The 22,164-nt window shown below is 40.3% G+C and overlaps 2 protein-coding genes across 2 annotated transcripts; one reads left to right on the plus strand and one right to left on the minus strand.

Moving 5' to 3' along the window:
- On the plus strand, positions 1,099 to 11,030 carry LOC8084361 (eukaryotic translation initiation factor 3 subunit A). The gene is made up of 14 exons (XM_002454986.2): positions 1,099 to 1,259; positions 1,420 to 1,517; positions 3,617 to 4,098; positions 4,487 to 4,702; positions 4,793 to 5,161; positions 5,246 to 5,275; positions 5,857 to 6,084; positions 6,167 to 6,328; positions 6,876 to 7,097; positions 7,187 to 7,384; positions 8,457 to 8,660; positions 8,747 to 8,827; positions 9,356 to 9,557; positions 10,268 to 11,030. The coding sequence occupies exons 2-14, from the start codon at positions 1,472 to 1,474 to the stop codon at positions 10,792 to 10,794; spliced, it is 2,967 nt and encodes a 988-aa protein (XP_002455031.1). The 5' UTR covers positions 1,099 to 1,259; positions 1,420 to 1,471; the 3' UTR covers positions 10,795 to 11,030.
- Positions 13,676 to 16,998, minus strand: LOC8078739 (fruit protein pKIWI502). The gene is made up of 5 exons (XM_002457159.2): positions 16,252 to 16,998; positions 15,436 to 15,535; positions 15,258 to 15,353; positions 15,085 to 15,165; positions 13,676 to 14,200 (listed from the first exon to the last, which is right to left on the minus strand). The coding sequence occupies exons 1-5, from the start codon at positions 16,761 to 16,763 to the stop codon at positions 14,138 to 14,140; spliced, it is 852 nt and encodes a 283-aa protein (XP_002457204.1). The 5' UTR covers positions 16,764 to 16,998; the 3' UTR covers positions 13,676 to 14,137.

Below are 22,164 nucleotides of genomic sequence, written 5' to 3' on the forward strand. Positions count from 1 at the left end.
TGCTCCCCCCTTTCCTTTCACTTCACCTTTACTATTGTCTTTCTCTCGCTGTCCCAAGACCAACCTTGCTGTCATCGAGCTCACCAAGACCGAGTCCATGTCTCCTTCTTGCCTAGATTTGATTCTCTCTTGGTCAGGATTTGTGTTTAATTACAGAAAAATATAGATCTAAAGCCACAACAAAATTTTTATGCTAAAATATACTATATTATATGTTCATTGTGTTTACCTTCTCACATAGAGTCTAACAAAATTAGATTTTTTATTTTATGATTTTTGTGATTTACTATGATTTTTTCAAAGATTCAATCAAAATAAATAAAAAAGATAAAGATATAACTGTTTTAAAACCGTTTATAACACGGTTAGGGAGGTAAGGTAAACAGTTTAAAAGTTGATAGAGGTTTTTTTTGCATGATTCTTGAAATTCAGAGTGTAAAAATAGACTTTCGTGAAAGTTGAGGGGGATAATGTGTAAAGTTTCTTACTAAGCCCTTGTTTAGTTCTAAATTTTTTTTAAATAAACACTGTAACACTTTCATTTGTATTTGATAAATATTATCCAATCATGGACTAACTAGGTTTAAAAGTTTCACCTCATAAATTATAAGTAAACTGTATAATTAATTATTTTTTTATTTATATTTAATGTTCCATGTATGTAGCGTAAGATCCGATGTGACAAAATCTGAAAAATTTTGTAATTTTTTTTAACCAAGGCCTTGTTTAGTTCACCCCTAAAACCAAAAAGTTTTCAAGATTCTCCATCACATCGAATCTTGCGGCACATGCATGAAACATTAAATATAGATGAAAACAAAAACTAATTACACAGTTCATCTGTAAATCACGAGATAAATTTTTTAATTCTAATTAGTCTATAATTGAACAATATTTGTCACAAACAAACAAACGAAAGTGCTAAAATTTCGCAGGTAAACAAAGCCTAACTTTTCTTCCCGCCCTATTAACCGTTAACCAGCCCGCTAAGCCGCTGCATATGCGTACAGCTACATCTGAGCTTGGAGGGAGAAGGGCGAAGGGCGAAGGCCTGTTAAAGGCCCAACTACAACCAGGCCCATATATATACTGCCAAGTAACCCTAACCGCCAGCCTCCGCCTCTCCTCCTGGTGCCAGCCGCCGCGCGCGCTCTCTCTCTCCCTCTCTAAGTGCGGCGACTGGTTGGGGTACCGCCGCCGCCCTACGCCAGGTGCCGAGGCCTTCGCCGATCTATTCGCTGGCGAAGAGCGCCCACCAGGTATTCCCAGTTTCCCACCCCCTTCTCTTCCTTGTCTTCTGTGCGAAACCGAGTCCCCAGCCTCAAACCATTTGGCTGTTTGATGCCTACTAATAATTTTTAACTTTTTGCAAAAATTATCGGGTGCACATGCCTTTACTAGATCCGCCCCTGTTTGTAGGTGTGGTGCAGGAGCAGGAGTAGATCGCCGCCACAGAACCCTCGCTGCGACCATGGCGACTTTCGCGAAACCTGAGAACGCACTCAAGAGAGCTGAAGGTGAGTCGCTGGAACTTGGCTCGATTTTTGTCTGCAGGTGGTTGTTGTCGAGGTAGTGCTGAAGCTATGCCTGCAGCATGCACGATTTGTTAGGCACTTGCGAATTAGGATAGTGTGAAGATGATGTGTTTGTTACTTGCTTTGATTGGATAGGAAATGCTTAGTGCTCACGAAGCCATTGAGTGGTACAAATGTTAGGTTAGTTTGAAGTTGAGTATTGGTTACTGCATACAAGCAAATGTTGTTCCATTAGATAGGTGAGCCTCGGTTACTGCATACAAGCCAATATTAGCCAGTTGTCTGTTCTGTCTCATTACGTGGGGTAATTTGACCCATTGATTTTTTTTCTTTTGATGAATTATATCATGTAATTGGTGGTGAAGCTAGAGAGAAATAGATGAGGGGTATAAGAGGAGTTCAAATTTTGGATCAAATTCCTAAAGGAATTCGTGATTTTTGGGTTTTTGCATAGGTGAACACAAAATTTCAGGTAGAAATACCTTTTTTTATAAATGCTACTCCCTCCTACCCAAACTATATGACATTTTGACATTTTTAGATTCATAGCTTCTACTATGAATCTAGACATAACATGCGTCTAGATGCGTAGCAAAAGCTATGAATCTAGGAAAGCAAAAACATCTTGTAATTTGGAATGAAGGGAGTACAATGTATATCAGAGTCCTATAACATGTGCCTGGGCCTATCGTTAATAATTTGTGAAAAACGTCCAACCCTGTATTGTACGAGATCTAGGGATCAAATCCCACTCCACTAGATAGAATCTTGTGAAATTTATGCACCATAAAAATGATTTATTTAATTTACCTGGAAACAACTAGGAAGGCTGGAATTTGGGAATTCTTGTGACTGACCTCCATTTTAAAAAATTGCTAAGCAGTGTTGCAATACCTTAGAGTGGGAATAATGAAGTGATAAAAATGTTTACCAAAATGAACTTCACTATTTATATTGGTTACTGACCTTGTAGCATTGTTGGTATTATCTGGCTATGTTATTTTCTTTTAATAAAAACGGTTTTCTCAATCAAAATGTGCTTAGTAGGCCATTTAAATGTAAACTAAGACATGTACTGATTCCTAATAATTTATAGGGATGTGCAAATTTTTCCAATCTATAAAACATGTATTTTTTGTAATGATTGTCGGACTCTGAAATGTTAAATGAGTGCATTACAGATAGTTGGAACTAAAGTACTCAATCCCAAATTTCACCAATTCAGTATCAAATCTTCTCTGATTTCTTTATCATGTATTTGGGAGTCGGATGGCACCGAGTTCGGCGATGGGTGACTGACTGGCCACATTACCATGCTGTATCATAGCTGAAGCAGTCGTAGTTGCAGGCCTGGCCGCATGAGGATAGCTTTTGCTAGAGGCATGTGAGGGAGGCACGGTGGATAGTGGTTGGCACCATGCAGACAGTCTGCGAGACTGTTGCCGGGCTAGATGGGTGGCTCCTGTATGCAAATGCAATGATGGGAGGAGATGAACAGCGGGGAAGGACACAGTAGCAGATGACGGAAGCAGATGGTCTTTGGGCTACGATGATTTTCTCTCCAGTGAACAATTCAGTCACGGGGCTGTTGACTGGGCTGGGGGTGTAGTATTTTGGGCTGTGGGTTTGGTGGTGGTGCATGAAGGGCTGAGAAATTGGGATAACAATTGAAAACGAAAATTCTGGGGTGCAGTTCCACCCACAAGCTGCTACTCAGCTTTGCCCCTGCATGTTATAATAATAATGCTAAGCCATGCCATTTTAGTTTTAAGACTTCTGTTGGATACTGAATTGACCAATGACATTACTTTTTCATTATATCCATGTATTTACTTGTTATTGCCTTCTCCACGAGGACCAGTAATAAGTTTAGCAAAAAAAGGAAAATAGAAACCCCAACAGTTTTGATCTCACTTTTATTTTATCTATAAGCTGGTCTCGATTTGTTATCAGAATATCTGTACAGTTAGTGATTTTGTATTGATATTGTTCTGATTTCTGAACATGGTTGCAAATTTTTAGGCATCTACTTGTATTGGCATAAAAGATGTGTATGCTGATCGCCTCTGCTTTTATTTCAGAATTAATCCATGTTGGGCAAAAGCAGGCAGCCCTGCAGGCTTTACATGATCTCATTACCTCGAAAAGGTACAGGTCATGGCAGAAGCCTCTCGAAAAGATCATGATGAAGTATGTAGAACTCTGTGTAGACCTGAGGAAAGGTAGATATGCAAAAGATGGTCTTATTCAGTATAGGATTGTCTGCCAGCAAGTGAACGTGTCATCCTTGGAGGATGTCATAAAGCACTTCATGCAGCTTTCCAATGAGAAAGCTGAACAAGCTAAGAGTCAGGCAGAAGCCCTGGAAGATGCTCTGGATGTTGAAGATCTGGAAGCAGACAAGCGACCTGAGGACCTCATGCTCAGTTTTGTTAGTGGGGAGAAAGGAAAGGACCGATCAGATAAGGAAGTTGTAACTCCATGGTTTAAGTTCCTCTGGGAAACATACAGGACTGTTCTAGAGATACTAAGGAACAATTCAAAGCTTGAAGCGTTATATGCTGTAAGCTATTCTCTTATGAGCATTCTATTGTTTATTTTTGTTGAATTTACTTTGTATGTGGCACATAGTTTTTCCATGATATTGGTACAGCACATTACCATTAGCATAGTTTTATTATTGAATTTATGCCTTTTTTTTGCCTCTCCATTTAACAACCACTCTATTCAGTTGTATGTGGCCATTCAACCAATTTTTATCTGAATTCAGTTTTTTTGCTATTAAATGGTATCTACATGTCAAAACACATCTTGTGAACTCAATAGCTTAATGTACTGTGTGATATTTTGGTTAAATGGCTTGGCATTACTGACTTTCCTATTGGATTGTTTACTTGTATATTGATTTATTCCTTATAGCTTTTGTGACTGATTAACTTCCTAATATGCAGATGACTGCTCATAGGGCTTTTCAATTCTGTAAACAGTATAAGAGAACAACTGAATTCCGTAGGTTGTGTGAGATTATCAGAAATCATCTTGCTAATCTCAACAAATATCGTGATCAAAGAGATCGTCCTGATCTGACTGCACCTGAAAGTTTACAACTGTATCTTGATACACGTGTTGAGCAGCTTAAAGTTGCTACAGAGCTTTCCCTTTGGCAGGTTTGTCCCATAACTTATGATTTTTAATTAATTCTTTATCCATATAAGTGCTACATTCCTTGAATTGTAACTGAACATACCATCTTGCAGGAAGCCTTCCGATCGGTGGAAGATATCCATGGTTTGATGAGCATGGTGAAGAAAATGCCAAAACCTTCTATCTTGGTGGTGTATTATGCAAAGTTGACTGAAATCTTCTGGATATCTGACAGCCACCTTTATCATGCATATGCGTGGCTCAAGCTTTTCAACTTGCAAAAGAGCTACAATAAAAACTTGTCTCAGAAGGACCTACAATTAATAGCATCTTCGGTCTTACTTGCTGCACTATCTGTGGCACCTTATGACCAAAAGTATGGTGCATCTCATCTTGAGACAGAGAATGAGAAGGAACGTAACATGCGGATGGCCAACCTTGTTAACTTCTCACTTGATTCCAAGCGTGAAAATAGGGAAATGGTTTGTTCTCCAAACCGTGTGTGAATTAAACAGTATGTTCAGTAGCACTTTTCCACCCTGATCTATCTGCTTTCCCTTTTGCAGCCTTCAAGAGCATCTCTTCTATCTGAGTTGGTACGTGCTTAATCGTACTGTTATTCCTGCAGCTGCGTTATCATTTTTTTTTGGATGTGGTCTCTGTCATGCACTCATGCATTCCTTTTTGAGCAATTTTGTTTTATTATTATTTTGTTTTATCACTCTAGAAAGATGTCTTCTTGCACAGGAAGAATTATTTTAATGCGTGTGATATTCTATACATTAAGGCCTTGTTTGGATACTCTCATTAACCTCAATCCACATGTGTTGAGGTGGATTAGAGTGTAAGTGAGTTTAAGTTCCACCGTAATCCACCTCAACACGAGTGGGTTGAGATAGATACAGGGTATCCAAACAAGGCCTAAATGGTTCAGCATGGCCATGAGACTTTCAAAGAGCTTTCTTCTGAGGCACTGTGCTCCTAGTGTTATTTTTATGTTATAAGTAACTGCTTATTAGTAGCACTTAACATGATTCCACTTTTACCGTTGTCAGTTGGATATATGAAATACAAAAACATGTCATCTCTTTACTTTGGCCCATCAATATAAAATGAATGTTATCTCTCTTGCTGTCATAGATAGCTATCAATATCTATCTATTTTTATGGCTTGTAGGCCTCAAAAGGAGTCCTTTCATGTGCTTCCCAAGAAGTGCGAGATTTGTACAACCTTTTGGAACATGAATTTCTGCCTCTGGACCTTGCATCAAAAGTGCAGCCGCTTCTTTCGAAGATTTCAAAGATTGGAGGGAAGCTTTCATCAGCTTCTTCTGTTCCAGAGGTTAAGCTATCTCAGTACATTTCAGCATTGGAGAAGCTGACAACATTGAGAGTGCTACAACAGGTCCTAATCATGATGTTTGTACATACCTTTATAATTCTATATGTTGCAATAATGACTTAGTTTTTATGTTCCATTTTTTCAGGCCTCTTCTATTTTCCAGTCCATGAAGATTGATATGCTCTCAAGAATGATTCCTTTCTTTGACTTTTCTGTTGTGGAGAAGATTTCTGTTGATGCTGTGAAACGCAATTTTGTTGCTATAAAAGTTAACCATTTATCTGGAGCTGTTCATTTTGGTACTGTGGTATGTGATCCTGACTCTGTCCATCAGCAGTTCTGATGTGTTCAAGCACTGAAATTATCTGTTCACAGTTTCCTCTTGGGTCGTAAGCTTTGTGTATAACTGTATATGTGTGTCATACCGTTTTCTTTTCATGATCTTAGATGCACAAGACCTATATTGGCCCTCCATTATTTTATGTTGTTTTATCTGCCAGAAACGCAAGTGTGCAGTACCACATGGTTCAAGGTTTTGCACAGTGGGTTGACATTGCCACCTCGTTTGTGTACAGTACTCTTAATGTGTTTCCAGTGAATGTACATATGGTGAAAACACTTCTTTTAATATACTGATACTCATCACCCACTATATGTATTATGACTTATGAGCATGTGCTCCACTGCTATTCCCTTCTCTTTTGGAATACATGTAATAACCCTTTAGCTCCTCAAAATTTTCATATATGCTAAAATTTAATTGGATTGCTGGATATCATATTTTTTGTGGTGCTGAATGCATTACTTCATGATGATGTTGAACACTAATGGTTATGACTGATTTCTCTTTGCAGGACATAGAATCTGATGGCTTAAGTGATCACCTTAGTATTCTTGCTGATTCATTAAACAAAGCGAGGATTCATATTTGTCCACCAGTGAAAAAGCCGTCTAAACTCAGTGAAAGTCTCGTTAGTTTGGCTGGAATAGTGGAGAATGAGCATAAGAGGCTTCTTGCAAGAAAGTCCATCATTGAAAAACGCAAAGAAGAGCTTGAGCGTCAAATATTGGAGAAGGTATATATTTTTATTAGTCTCCATTGCTTGTTCGTTTGTGCTTGTCCTTTTTAATTAATTAATTGTTTACTGTTGCTCTCTTTTTCCAGGAAAAAGAAGAAGAAAAAAAGAGAATGAGCAGTCAAAAGAAAACCGCGGATGAGGAAAGGGTGAGGCTTCTCAATGAACAGAGGCAGAGGGAGCAGGACCGGATTCGTAGAGAGATAGAGGAAAAAAATAAAGCAGAAGCAAAAAAGTTGCTGGAAGACTTGAAGAAGGCAGGGAAAAAACATGTCGTTGTTGAAGGGGTAAGAAACAGTTATGGCCTTACAGTAACTAGCACTGCTTGCTATCTATGTTTGTGAAAACAATGGTCCATTATATGCTTTAAGTTTCTGTACAGATTTTAGTGGAGTGTAAGATGGCCAGTAGGGGATAGGTGATGTAGATCTAGACATAGACATGACCAAGGTTTCGACTGGGAATATCTGGCTCGAACAAGTAGGCGAACTCCATGCCAGGCTCAGATCTTCTATTTCCTGCTTCATTTATAATATGGATCTTGTACAAACATGTTGGCACATGTGTGCTCCTTCCCTTTTGTTATGTGGGAAACTTAAATTTCTGATATGGTTCATGGGATAATTCATAATTAAATGTTCTTTTGGCTATGGACTAAATTCGATGGTCCAAGAGTACGATATTACTAAATTTCATTTTGATTCATAAATAAAGTACTCCCATCTGTCCAAAAATAAGTGCACATCTTACATTTTGAGCAGTTCGCAAAAAAAATTAACATTTATGATACCAAATAAACATCATTAGATTAATCATGCCAATTTTCATAGTATAAACCTATATGGATTACAAATGTTGATACTATTTTCTATAAATCTAGTCAAACTTGAAATTAGTTAATTCATCGAAATGCGGGATGTACACTTTTTGGGACGGATAGCCATAGCGGATATGAATTTGGATAATTTGGATGTACAGACATCCATTTCTGTCCCTAGAGGGGGTACATACTAAGGCATATGGTTGTACATGCTAAGGCGTATGGTTGTGCGTTTGGTAATAGTATTAAAGTTGTATTTATTGATTTTCAGTTTTGCATTATCTTGCTGCATTTGTCTCTAAAGTTCTATGAGCTTGTCATCACTTGTTCTTTTTTTTTTAAATTGGATATTATCACTATATTTGACCCACATGTGTAATCCATCACCATCTGCCATTGTACTGAAATAATGTTGACCACACCGCTGAAAGCCTAAAATCCTTGATTCTAGTTTTGGAACTTTAATTACCATTTTATCCTTTAATTTTAAACCTTTTCATTATATTCTTATAGATATAGATCTGAATGTTTGGTTGCAGGAGCTTACTAAGGAGGCCATCATGGAATTAGCACGGAATGAACAGTTGAAGGAGCGCCAGGAAATGGAGAAAAAACTGCAGAAGTTTGCAAAAACAATGGATTATCTGGAAAGGGCAAAAAGGCAGGAAGAGGCACCACTGATTGAACAAGCTTTCCAAAAACGTCTCGAGGAAGAGAAGATCCTTCACGAGCAAGAGCAGCTTGTCAGTTTTCTACTATTCTTTTATTGTTTATGCAGTTCAGATAACTGTCAGCAGTCAGCACTTAAGTCATTTATTTCTGCTTGCAGCGGGAGATTGAACTCAGCAAGCAACACCATGCTGGCGACTTGCAAGAGAAAAATAGACTTTCTCGAATGTTGGAGCACAAGGTTGTATGCTATTTATGCCTTTGTTATTAAGCCTCTACATCACAGGGCAGGTGGCTACTGTTTGGTATATATTCAACTTGTGATGCTGTACACCCTATAACCTGTTTGAATATTATCCTTGTTAATAATTTTACCTAGCTAATAGAGTTAGGATAGGTCAACTTGTGGATTTTACGTAGTTACTTCAAACTTTTAGGTATTGGGGATATGAGTAATCTGTTGATGCTCTAAGAGAGCCACTACGTATAACAGTCCAAATCAGCCTCCATTTTTGCTCACTCAAGAAAAGTGTAGCAGCAGAAACAAGCAGTTATATATAGCACTACCGATACTGGCATAACCAAGATAAGATTGCTCAGGATCTAATGCTGGCCAGAGGCCACTATTAATTTTAATTGACATTTACAGAACTTGATGTTCAAATTTTAAATGCTTTTGTCTCTTAATGAGATGTCAAACTAGCTATATTCCAATATCTTTGTTGAAGACAGTTAATAGCCGTACTGACTTTCTGTTTTTCTGTTGCAGAACGCTTTCCAAGAGAGAATTGTCCAACGCCGTGAAGCTGAGTTTGGTCGTCTAGAGAAAGAGAGAGATGAACGAATCAGTCAGTTGATATCATCAAGAAAGCGTGAAAGGGAGACAGTAAGGAAGTTGATGTATTATCTGAACCTGGAGGAACAGCGGATTGAAATGCTTCGTGAGGAAGAGGAAGCTAGAAAACGTGAAGGCAAGTGAATTTTGAACTGATTAGATTTACCATTTGTTGATTGTACTTGTTGGCACCCTTCTGCTTGGTTATTATTACCTTTGGTTACCTTTTGGAAGTAAAATTTTGATCATTAAATTATTGTCTTTTATCCTAAGTCAAAATGATCGTGGTGAATAGTTAAGTAAGAATGAGCAAAATGTTGCCTAATTTACCTGGAAAGTTGCCCACTAGCTATTTAGCCCTAGTTTATTTTGATCTTCTGCAAGCTGTTGAAATTGAATCATAATCTTGTAGTTCTTTTGACCTAAAGTTTAAAAGTTACTTTTTAGGTATAAATTTACACTGTTAACGTTTCATACATCTTTATTTTTGTGTGCATTTTTTTAACTTTTCCATTGTGTGAATGCTGTTAACATGATTTCATTGGTTTTGATATCTTTGTTAATAATGATCTGAATTTGGTAATCTTCTGTTTTGTTTCTCCCACCATGCAATACTGAAATTAGCTTTTGGTCATTATATGAAGAGGTCCCTGTTCAAACTGATCCAACACCTACCTCGCATTGATTTCTGATACTTTAAGCAACAGATAGCATAAATTCTATTTGCTATGGTCTAATTGAATATGGCTTGGTTTCTATACCGTATTCCATATTTGGCCAAGTGGAACGTGAGATTCAAAATCCTAATCATCCATGTTATTGATTATATTGTTTACTCTCCTGCAGAGGAAGAGAGGAGGAAGAGAGAGGAGGCTGAAAGGAAAGCTAAGCTTGATGCTATTGCTGAAAAGCAGCGACAGAGAGAGATAGAGTTGGAGGAGAAGGCAAAGGCGAGCAGGGAGAAGCTCTTAAAGGGATCTGAGGCTGTGCGCGCTCCTGACTCTTCACCTGTTGCACTGCCACCTCGAGAGTCAGCAGCAGCGCCTGCTGCTGCTGCTGCTGCGGCTGCAGCTGCTCCAGCTCCTAGTAAATATGTTCCCAAGTTTAAACGCGGTGGTGATAGCAGCAGCAGCTCTTCTGGTAGCCAGAGACCAACAGATGTGCGTCCACGCGATGAAGATCGCTGGGGTTCACGTGAAGAGCGCTCACGCCCAGATGTGCGTCCGCTCAGGCAAGATGGGCCTGCACGACAGGATGCACCCCCAACCCGCCAAGATGGCCCGCCTCCGTCTACTGATCGCTGGCGCCCTGGATCAAGATATTCTTCAAACTCTTCGTCCTCTTCATCAACCTGGGGACGGCCACGGAACTGATGCCGTGTTGCAGAGAATTTTTTGCCATATGTCAATGTGGAGACATCCGTGCACAACGTCTGCTAGTGATCTCGGGAAGAATGGTTACTTGAATTTGTTTTTTATTTTGTTGACTGCACCTAAAATTTTGGAGCTAGTCTTTTAGGCTATGGCACCTTTCCAGTCACTATACTCCATGCATATTGTCACTATTTGTTAGTAATATTCGAATCTTATGATTGTTTTACTGCCTCGTATCTTTGTTCTCACGTCTTAAAGGGCGATGTCTGGCATAACCCTTCTTGGTTGAGTTCCGTTCTTGCAATTGGGTTGTGGTACGGTTTCGTCTAATAACCAAACCAGCAGCTCACTTTTCTAATTTACGGGGAAGACGACTGTAACTGTAACTTGCCCTGGTTGACTCGTGTGTCGCCCTGGTTGACTCATCTGAGTTACTGCCTTGGTTTACTAATCTGAGTGTGATGCCCTGGTTGACTCATCTGAATTGTTACTCCCTTAGAGCATCTTCACCAGATTAAATATAAGTGATCACTTTTTCAATAATCAGAGTGGATTGATAGAAAAAACCGCCCTCAAGCAGATCCTCTCCAATTTTCTCTATTTTTTTCCCTCAATTGCACGATGCCTCACAGAAAGGGTGCCTCAGAAAAAGACAACAAACACAATTTTTTTCTCAACTGAGAAAGACCATCCCTCACAGAAAGTGTGAGGTTGTTATTTATTTCCTCTATTGGCAAAGATCGGGACTGTTTGGTTAGAAAAAAAATAGCCCGCTATTTTTGTCGCTATAGCCCGAAATAGCTTAAAAATTATGCCGTTATTTACGTTCATACACAATTTTGCCGCTAAAGTACGCTAATTATGATTTATAAAACGCTAAACATCTTGGCTTTAGCTCGCTATTTAAAACATGAGTTACGCTACTGGCCTATGCATCACAACTTTACAAGACTGGGCAACCATCACAGCCCCCCAGGCGTTGGACGCCTTAGGCCTTGCTTAGTTGGTAAAAATTTTAGATTTTGGGTACTGTAGCACTTTTGTTTATTTGTGGTAAATATTGTCCAATCATAGACTAATTATGGTCAAAAGATTCATCTTGTGATTTACAGGCAAACTGTGTAATTAGTTTTTATTTTCGTCTAAATTTAATACCTTATGCATGTGCCGCAAAATTTGATGTGACGAGAAATCTTGAAATTTTTTGCGAACTAAATAAGACCTAAGATTGGGAGTACTGCTTGGAACAAGGGTCCTTCCAAGAAAAGGGAACAAAGACAGTTTTTTTTCCAGTTCCCTTTCTGGGTTCTCCTGCTATTCGTCCGTTCGCTTGTCTAAAAAGGTATGGCTGTCTACATTCTCGTGCCACTGACATATAGGGTCCACGACAGGTGGAGCTGGTCGAGCGAGTCAAAGAAAGGAGAACAAACACAAACTCCTGCCACTGACATCTAGGGTCCACAGCGGGTGGAGCTGGTCGAGCGAGCTCCGCTGCGCCAGAGGCGGCAGACCACTGCGCAGGAGCGAGTAGGCCACCGCGCGCGAGTCGACGTGGATGCGTGCATGCTGGCCGGCGAGCCATCACCGTGACCGCGAGCCAACTCCAAAGCCATCACGTGCGTCGTCTAAGTGGGTCTAACCGCTCTCTCCAGTGGCGGACCCAGGATTTAGTGAAGACTAGGGCCAAATCTTAGCAGCCAAAATCTAAAAACTATAGCCTAAAGTATAGTCTATTGAACAACACTGCGTATGTGTTTATACTTGCTGATCGATTTGAATCATATTCTAGATCTTGCCACGCGAAATTTTTTAAAAAAATTCATATTTTTTTTAAAAAAATATTACTAAATATCCCATTATTGTAGTATATATAATAAGTATAACCACATACTCTATGTATGTATACATGCATAATATACATATCATTCTAAATGGTCTAGTATAATCACATACTTCGTCTACGTACATTTCGTCTGGTCATATGCACCCTAAATATACAGATATAGACATAGGAGTAACTACACGCTATATCACAAATTAATAGTTCGCGTAATTTTTTGGTTTTTGCTACTATAGCATTTTCGTTTGTATTTGACAATTATTGTCTAAATATGAACTAACTAGGCTCAAAAGATTCGTCTCGTAAATTACAGGTAATCTGTGCAATTAGTTTTTGTTTTTGTCTATATTTAATACTGCATATATGTGTCCAAAGATTCGATGTGACAAGAAATCTTGAACAATTTTAAAAACTAAACCAGGCTTCAAGAGTTGTTTCTAAAATTTTTGGACCACAACTAGGGCCATGGCCCTAGTGGCCCTAGTCCTAGGCCCGCCCCTGGCTCTCTCCCTAGTATTGCCTTTTCATGACACATTCATCACATGCCCAGTCTAACAAACAGTCAGTCCTATTTGTTTGAGTGATAAGCCAGTGGTGTGTATCCAATTAACCTTAGAAAAATATTGTTTGTTAATTTATTATGAAAAAAACACTATTAAATAGTTAGCAGATTTCAAGCGAACAGGTATACCACCATGGTCAGCTTAAATCCATCAATGGCACCTCGGAAGTTCAGGCCATTCAATCGTTCTGCATTGATGTGTCATGTGTAGCAATATTTTGTTACATTACACGGCAACAAGTGATTGGCCAACAATGAACAAACATAGGAAAATGGAACACCGTTCCTGAGCAATACCCTTCCTGGAATATGACAATATACAAACTGCACAACTAAGCAGACATAAACCTACCTGATATAGTGATATGCCATCCTCTAAAGATTTCTAAATGTACAGTCGGACCAACTGGTACAATGTTTTTCGGGTACTTGTTTTGTACTAATAGATTATTAAGACGCCATATAGTGCAACGGACTCGGAAGTCAAACACTTATCAATTAAACATCATGTATCCATTCCATATACTAACCTCCACTCAATTAATTCAAAATTTTGACAATATACACCAAAATCTCAGCGCTGCAAAAGGCACACTCAGCGCTATATCTTAACCTATACTAACGGAAAATAATGCTACATCTATACCCCTTTTTTATTTCTCCAAAAAGGGCCGTTCTGAGTACATCAGTGCCTAACAAGGGATTAATGTCTCAGATGCTACAAAACATATCTCAACTACGGCCAGTGCCTGTGAGATTTACATCAGGCGTACAGCAATAAGCCAATGTGGTCACATGGAGAATGAACTGCACTTATTTGTAAGCACGCAACTGTCTTCCTGTTGCGATTTGCACTTGCGCCACTGTAAAGAATAGCTGCTCGACCATAGTACAAAAAAAGTGGTACAACCTCCAAAAGGGATGGAACAGTGTCCTACTGGTCAGAAGTTAGTTAAGATTCTATCTTTTGACAAACCATCAGCAACAAGAACTCTTGTGATTTCCTACATCATACAAATGTTTGCATAAGATCAGCGATGAAGTACGAAAGACAACATTTATCATAAAGAAATTGGATGCATATTGCACATTGTTAATCCTGAATGAGAACTATCATACAGTGTGGAAAGAATGTACTAGGCATACAAATTTCTAGAAGATGTACGGAGCTGCAAAACTTGCACTTCTAGTCATTTTATGCCAAAAGTACACTACGAACTATAGATCAGCACAAACAAAACATGGTTCAAAAAATGACAATGACGTGCAACTTTATGACTTATGTGAAGTAGATGTGCCTAACAATGAACAGACAAGTAGAGAAAAATTCTAAGCTTCCAATAGCTAGCCAGTATTACATGTCAATGCAGACCTCTATTGTCATAACTTGACCTGGCGTGGGTACGACCTCCCCTAGGGCATTGCTATTAAGGTAGAAGACCTCAACCTTGCATGCTGAGAAACCCCCCGAACCCTAACAATGCAGACCCACCCTATAATGCTGCACCATAACTTAGGCTGTCTGCTACAGCCATCACAGGCCGACTATCACCATTACAATAGGTCAGCACCCTGCGACTATTAGGGTTGCCAACGAGGGAGTTTCTTTAACCAGCCCTGAAATTCACTCCCATGGAGGGTCGAACCCAGGCACTCGAGGTGCTATTCAGGAGTCACAACCACTAGGCTATGAACCCTTTCACACCTCTATTGTAATAACATCTCTAATGTTTCCATGTACAGAAGAGAAAAACATATTGAAGTAGAGAACATTGTGATACATCAGAAAAAAAAAGTGTTGAAGGTAAGGTGCTACCAACTTCTGTATAACAGTTACATTGAGTGTCTTAAGATAAAAATGAAAGGAAAACAAGCAAAATGAGCATACCTCAGTCATCTGTTTATGCCCACACAAAATTGCTCCCACTGATGAAGGGTTTACAATATTCTTCATCCTTGAGAACACATTCTATAAAATGCAATAGAAACTCTATAACACACAAAACACAACAACAACCTAGAGATAGCATGGGACAAAAAAAGATAACAGCACGTCAGCACCTGGACATAACCTCGTTCCCCTGTCCATTGACCATCTGGTCTTGAGAGGACAGGTACAATTTTAACTCCTCTGGATTCCCAGTCATCAAACCTTTCCTGTCAGTGCACATAATCATGAGCCATTAAAGATGGAATATGACAATATACAAACTGGACAACTAAGCTGACATAAACCTACCTGATATGCCATCCTCTGAAGATTTCTAACCCCATAAAAGAGGCTTACGTCAGTTTTTTTGTTTTCAGCAAAACCTGACTCAATAAGTGACCGTATAGGGCTGCAATTAACAAATGTGGAGATACAGAATAATTATAATTATACATCCCAATGTAAGTACATCTGCATGTCTTGAAAACTTGTACAAGTGTACTTTGTACGCATTTGTAATAGATACGTTAATACAGTATTCTTAGGACAAGTATCTATGCTTTCATATCATGGATGTAGCTTATCTAGAGAGCAGGTTTCTAGACACAATGATGTTTGCAACTGAATAAATCTGACAGAATTATTCATGGGATTGGTATTGTTCATTCGTCAAAGGGATAGAGCAATCTAATCAAGAATAGGGCATTGTCAGTAAAATTGCTTGGCATGGCACGTGGCACCATAGAACAGACATGCAACAACTGAATGGCTTGCTTATCTGAAGAAGTGTAAACCTAATAAATATCTTGCAGCTAATGCCCTTTCATGTTTATATCTGAATATGTGCATGTTCCGGTTGAGAGCACTAATGGTTGGTTAAGCAATTATGAGAAACTTATGGCTCAAGACTAGTTGGAAGTAATAATACTAGAAATAACTCAGACAGTAGATAATATGACGCCCCCACATGATTATCACAATTTAATATTTTTTCTTCTTTTAGCCACAATTCCGAATTGCATCAAACCGTGGATTGCTTGAGACCTAAAATGGAGCAATTGTGCATGGTGCAGTACAATTGATGCGGATTTAACCAACGAAGGATGGTCGGAAGGACAGGGGTACCTGATCCCGGATCCGGTGGCGAAGACGAGGACGTCGCTGGCGTCAGCTATCCTGGCGACATCAAATCCGCCGCCGACGACGCTGGCGCCAACATGGACGAGGTCGCCGGGGTGGAGGTCACAGAGGCGCGCGGAGGGGGTTCCCGGGAGGCGCTTGACGAGGAACTCGAAGCAGGAGGCTGGCTCCGCTAGGGCCTCGGGCGCGGGTTGTGGTGGAGGAGGAGGGGATGCGATGGCGAGGAAGATGGGGTAGGGCGAGGCGGGGAGGCGGAAGGGGAGGAACTGGCCGGCGGCGGCGTGGGAGGCGAGGAGCCCCCGGTGCGCGGAGAGGTCGAGGGAGACGTGGAAGAGCGAGGCGTCGTCGGCGGCAGGGTGCACAGAGGCAAGCGGAGCCTCGGCCCACTCGGTTGGGGCCTGGGCCGGGACCGCGGAGGCGAGCGCAGCGGCGGAGAGGAGCCGGAGGTGGTGCGGGTGGAGTAGGTGGAGGCGGCGCGGCGCGGAGCGCAGGAGCATGGAGGGCTGTCCCCACGAGCGGTGGTCGGTAATCTGCAGGGCGTGCAGGTGATCTGCAGGCGGTCAGGACTCAGGACAGGACAGGACGGGACGGGCGCGCCGGCCGGCGAGGAGGGAGGGACGGTGCCGGCGGCACGGATCTCGCATTCTCGCTGCACTCCAACGAGGCCGGAAAGTTTTTTTTTTAATTTTATTTTATTTTAGGAGTGCGACTGTGCGAGGCCAGAAAGCTGTTGAGGTGTAGGCCTTCGATTCCTCCATTTTTTTTTTCGTCGTCAAAACAGCAACGTGAACACTGAAACACACGGCAAAAATAGAAGAGAAAAAAACAGCGAGGAAGAAGGACGGCCCTCTCAGCTACCTCATGCTTGTACAGAATCACGGCTGAGAAGACACAAAAAAAAAAAACAAACAATGAACCGGCATAAACAGCTAAACAAAAAGAATTCTTCACGAGCAATTCAGTACAATTTGTCCAAGACTCAAATGCTCATACTCTATAGATCACGGCAAAAATGAGAGCATAAGACGATGACTATAGTAGTATCATCTTCAATTATAGTATTTGAGAAAAAAACATCTTCAATTATATCGTTTTCTCCTCTAAAATTATGTATAGCTCTTAAAAGCAACTCTAAGAAATTCTTTATATGCTTCCGTATTGATAGGAAGAGATTTTAGTTAAAAGAAAATTCTCTAATTAGATATTCAAATATTGCCCTTCTCTATTCCTGATTTATTGCTAGCAAAATATGGAGAGGGAGGTTGAAAAAGATATAGAAAGCGGCTTTATTTGAACAAGCTCTCCAAATAAGAATTTATAGAGTGGGTTTAAGAAAGACTCTTGGAGATTCTAAGATGTCGACTCATCGGTGACTTCTTGGCCTTGGCTATAACTTTGTCAATTCCTCCGACCATAGAGAAAGGTTGCTCAGGTAGATCACTTCACATCCAAAACTTCTTACGCCAGTTTCGGTTTTTGGCCAAGAAACTGTTCTAGTTTTTGGCGTGAGAATGCTCTTAGCCACATCTTTCCTTGAGAATAAAAATGTGATACTCTGAAAATTAAAGACCAGAATACTCATGGGTGAAAAATACTACATAGTTTTGTGCATAGAATATATCTATTTAAACATAAAAATAACAAACATACAAAAATAAAACATTTTCACCTTCCATGCATACCTCCACTAGAAACATGATACCTCTAGAATATGTAGGTGACAACATGCAACACAATAACAATATTTTACCAATTTCCCTAAAAAACAATAAATTTTTACCAAACATGGCTTAATTGTACATGACAACATTTCATACGTTTATGTGAACTTGAATTGTGTTGCATAAGGTCTAATGTAAACTAAAACTATTACAAGCAATCCACGGTTTGCGGTGTGCAGCCTGGCCACCAGCGTTCGACGAATGCTGGTGCTCACCGAGATTTAGTTCCTTTTAGATAGTTTCTAGATGCCTCGTATGGATAGGTCATAACTGTTATATATCTCTCAGTCATGTATCTTGTAGACCTAGATATAAGTTGTAGATCTAGCTTACTTGTGGTGTGAGGGCGTGTGTTGAGTTATAAATTCAGATGCTACAACTTGTATTTAAAGATTGAAGCAATAAAAAAAAAATTCACACACATAAGAAACCGGCTGTGCGCACACCTACTCGGTTGATGCAGCCGAAGGTTATTACCTCCATTTTATCTAAGAAAAGTATATTATTTTTTTCAAAAAAAGTTAATTACAAGTACAAATTATATAGTCTGGAATTTTTTGAAAAAAATGCATGTAAGCTTCTGGTCTAAAACTTGAAAGTTCAAGGGCTTATACTTTTAATGGAAACCAGCTAGGATAGCTTGCTGAACCAATTTATCAGATCTAAAAGTACCTTTTTTTTTACCTGTAGAAAATAGTGGCCAAGGTTGCAGTGTAGCCCGTGTTGTGTCATTGTCTGAAACATATCATGCTTGCATTTCTTGACTGGACTGCGTGGTCTTAATAAAGGTGTTTCGCTCAAAAAGAAAAGAAGAGAACTGCAGTAGTATTAAGGTACAAGCAAAGGTAGACTTTGCTTCATCGCTCTGTACTCATATCAGGCACGATGTTCCAAGTTTTTTTTAGATAAGGTGCTTCGATGTTCCAAGGCCTTGTTTAGTTCCGAAAAATTTTGGAAAATGAACACTGTAGCATTTTCGTTTGTATTTGACAAATATTGTCCAATCATAGACTAACTAGACTCAAAAGATTCGTCTCGTCAATTTCGACCAAACTGTGCAATTAGTTTTTATTTTTGTCTATATTTAATACTTCATGCATGCGTCTAAAGATTCGATGTGACGAAGAATGTGAAAAATTTTGCAAAATTTTTCGGGAAGTAAACAAGGCCCAAGTGATTAGGAAGGAAAATGTACACTACTACTACTCGCACGCACACATGTGTTTAACGACAAATGTCACCGCTGCGAGATTTCTTCGGTGCGCAATCATATATATATCTCAATCACGTTATCAGTTTACATATGGTCAGTCGAGGTCCTTTTAGCTTGCATTACGCAAACGCAAGTAGGTATCCATTGTTTGTAATACCCGATTTTAAGGACAAAACCAGATATACACTATATATGAGTTTTAGAAGTCAATTCTCATATATAGCTACAAATAAGGGGTAATATCAAAAGACAATGCATAAATTATATAACGTACTTAGTATAAAAGAGATAACCTTTAATAACAAACAGCGGATAGGCAACTCCAAACTTCGGGTATTAACTTCTCTCTACAGGATCCAACTGACTGGTTGATCACAAGCCTAAGCTTCTCCTGAGGTTTGGGGGAAATAGCAAGAGTGAGTCCATGTCGAACTCCACAAGTATAGCAACTAGATTGTATAGCTCCCACAATCTCATGATCAATGTGACATAAATAATGTAAAGCATTAAACAATAATAATGAGCATATTTAACACACAGGAATCATCATCCTTAATGTAGATGTCCCCAAGGCCGCTCCTGACCGTGAGCTCGGCTAGTATACTAGTTTTTAACCCTCTGCAGAGGTTGCACATCTTTACCCATGAGTCATGATTTACCCTTTCGCCCGAGGTAGCTAGTCTCTTAACCCCCTTCCTAGGGAGGTCGGCAGGGATCACTATGAAGTCTTTCAAAGGTTCGTCTAACAAGTTAGGGCCGCTTGGTTTTATTAGTCAGTCCATGTGATTCACCCGCAGGAATCCACGGTCTGCTATTCCCCAATTGCGCCACAACGGGTAACCGCTAACGAGCTAGAAAAGTTACTCATACTTAACTAAAGCCAGAGCCATTATAGCCCTCATGGTTGCACTGTTGTCCCGGGTGATCACGTACAGATAAATCATCAAGTTGCTAAAAAGTCATTTTTATCGTTTATTACTTATCATTAATCTAGCCACAGGATCATGGTCACAGAAATAGAATCCAAATGCTATACTTGCCTTAATCCAAATGCTCTTGTTGATCCTGCTGGTCTTACTAGTTGCCAAGGCTCTGATCTTGATCACTGAAGTATTGTTCACCGTCTAAACTCGATCATCGATCACACAAACAATCGGGAATAACATACACGAAGCAAACAAGGCTATAATTAGAACAGTACACCAATCATATGAAAACAGTATGAAAAGTTTATAAAATGATTCTACGCATCGCTACGATTTCATAGACGTAAAGATCACGAAAATCGGAGTTGAAACGGAAAAGATATGAATTTTCTAAGATTTCCTATAGATAAATAATTAATTAAATAGGATCACGAAATTAGAAAGTTTCAAACGGAGTAAACAATATTATTAACATGTAGAGTTCATTATTACGGATCCAACGCAATTTGAATGGACCAAATCGGAGTTAAAATGAGCATGTTATAAGCAATTGAAATCTGGTGGCAAAACTGTAAATAGTGAAAGCGTATTTTGGACCTAAGCCGATCGGTTTACGCTTTAGAAATTGAAAAGCGTATTCCTGGAAGACGTTTTCGGACTGCGGGTTCTATATTGAAAAAGGCCAGGGGTTCTTTAACAAAACCTACCCCGAAGGGGTATCTTCTAACTGCAGCCGTTGGATCTTCTCTGGATGGACCAGATTAGAGCTGGGAGAGAGGAGAGGCAGCTGCCCGCCGGAACAGTGGCAGCCGCGGAGGCGCCATGGCCGGAGTTGGGCACACCTCGCCGGAGTTCGTGGTTAAAGCGATTCTGGGCACGATTCGAGGAAATAAAAGCATGGGAGGCAAGAGGGAGGCGAGGGGAACTCACCTAGGGGTTTTATCGCGGCAGAGAAGGCTCGGGGTCGGCCGGACCACGCGGATGGCGGACGGTAACTCCCTGCGCAAGGTCCGGCGACGTTAGGAGAGCGTTCTAATGGAATAGAAAACAAGAGAGGGGACAAGGCATCTTCGTAACCTCGATCCGAAGCTCGGCAAGCTCTTGAATTCGGAAACGCAACAGCCGAGGAAGGATTTTGCGACGGCGGCTTTCCCTGCTTCTCGGCGAGATCCGAAACCGCGACAATGGCCGCAATCCAAGCTCTCGAGCCTCGCGGGTGGGGAAAATAGTATGCGGGGAAATCCTCGAGCTTTATAGGGGCGTCGGTTTGGCGAAAAAGGCAACGAATCACGGAATAGACGGAGTCGGTTTTTCCCCGGTGGAGTCCTGTTCGTCCACGGCACAAGGAAGGAGAAGAACAGCGCGCTGACAAGTGGGTCCAGGCGCGCAGTGAGAGAGCTGGCGGGGCCAGTTCGTCAGCCAAGGAAAGGGGGAGAAATCAGCGCGCAGAGAGCTGGCCGCTGGGCCGCGCAGCGTGCTGGGCTCGGGCGGGGGAATTGGGCCGGGGCGAGGAGGAAGAATGGGCCGGTTGCGCGTTTGGGCCGAGGGGGAAAGGGAGAAGGGAAACTGGGCGCATTGCTGCTGGGCCTTCCAGGCCAGAATAGAGGAAGGGAGAGGTTTTCCTTTTCTTTTGTTTTTATTTTTTTTTATTCGAAAAGGTATTTAAAACTCATTTCAAAATCCTTTTTAAATCTGTTTGAAATATTTTGAACTTTTGTCAAACACACATCAAACAATAAAACAAATGCCCCAAAAATGAATGCACAAACAAGTTGCTAAATCCTATAACAAATTTTAATTCGATGAAAAATATTAGTTCTCTATATTCCATGAACACAAAAATAAAGAATTAAATCGTTTCGACCTATCTCAAAATTTGCAATTTTTTGGGTGTTACATTGTTGTTGACCGAACACGTGTGTACCAGATTTATTAGTGGAAGATAAGATAAACAAATAAGGCAGCGCATGCCTGCACGATGATTACAAATGCAAGCAGGGGATCACATCCATCCGTCCTTTGCATCCAATAATCCAAA

Source organism: Sorghum bicolor, chromosome 3 (genome assembly GCF_000003195.3).
Source record: "Sorghum bicolor cultivar BTx623 chromosome 3, Sorghum_bicolor_NCBIv3, whole genome shotgun sequence".
NCBI classification, from domain to species: domain Eukaryota; kingdom Viridiplantae; phylum Streptophyta; class Magnoliopsida; order Poales; family Poaceae; genus Sorghum; species Sorghum bicolor.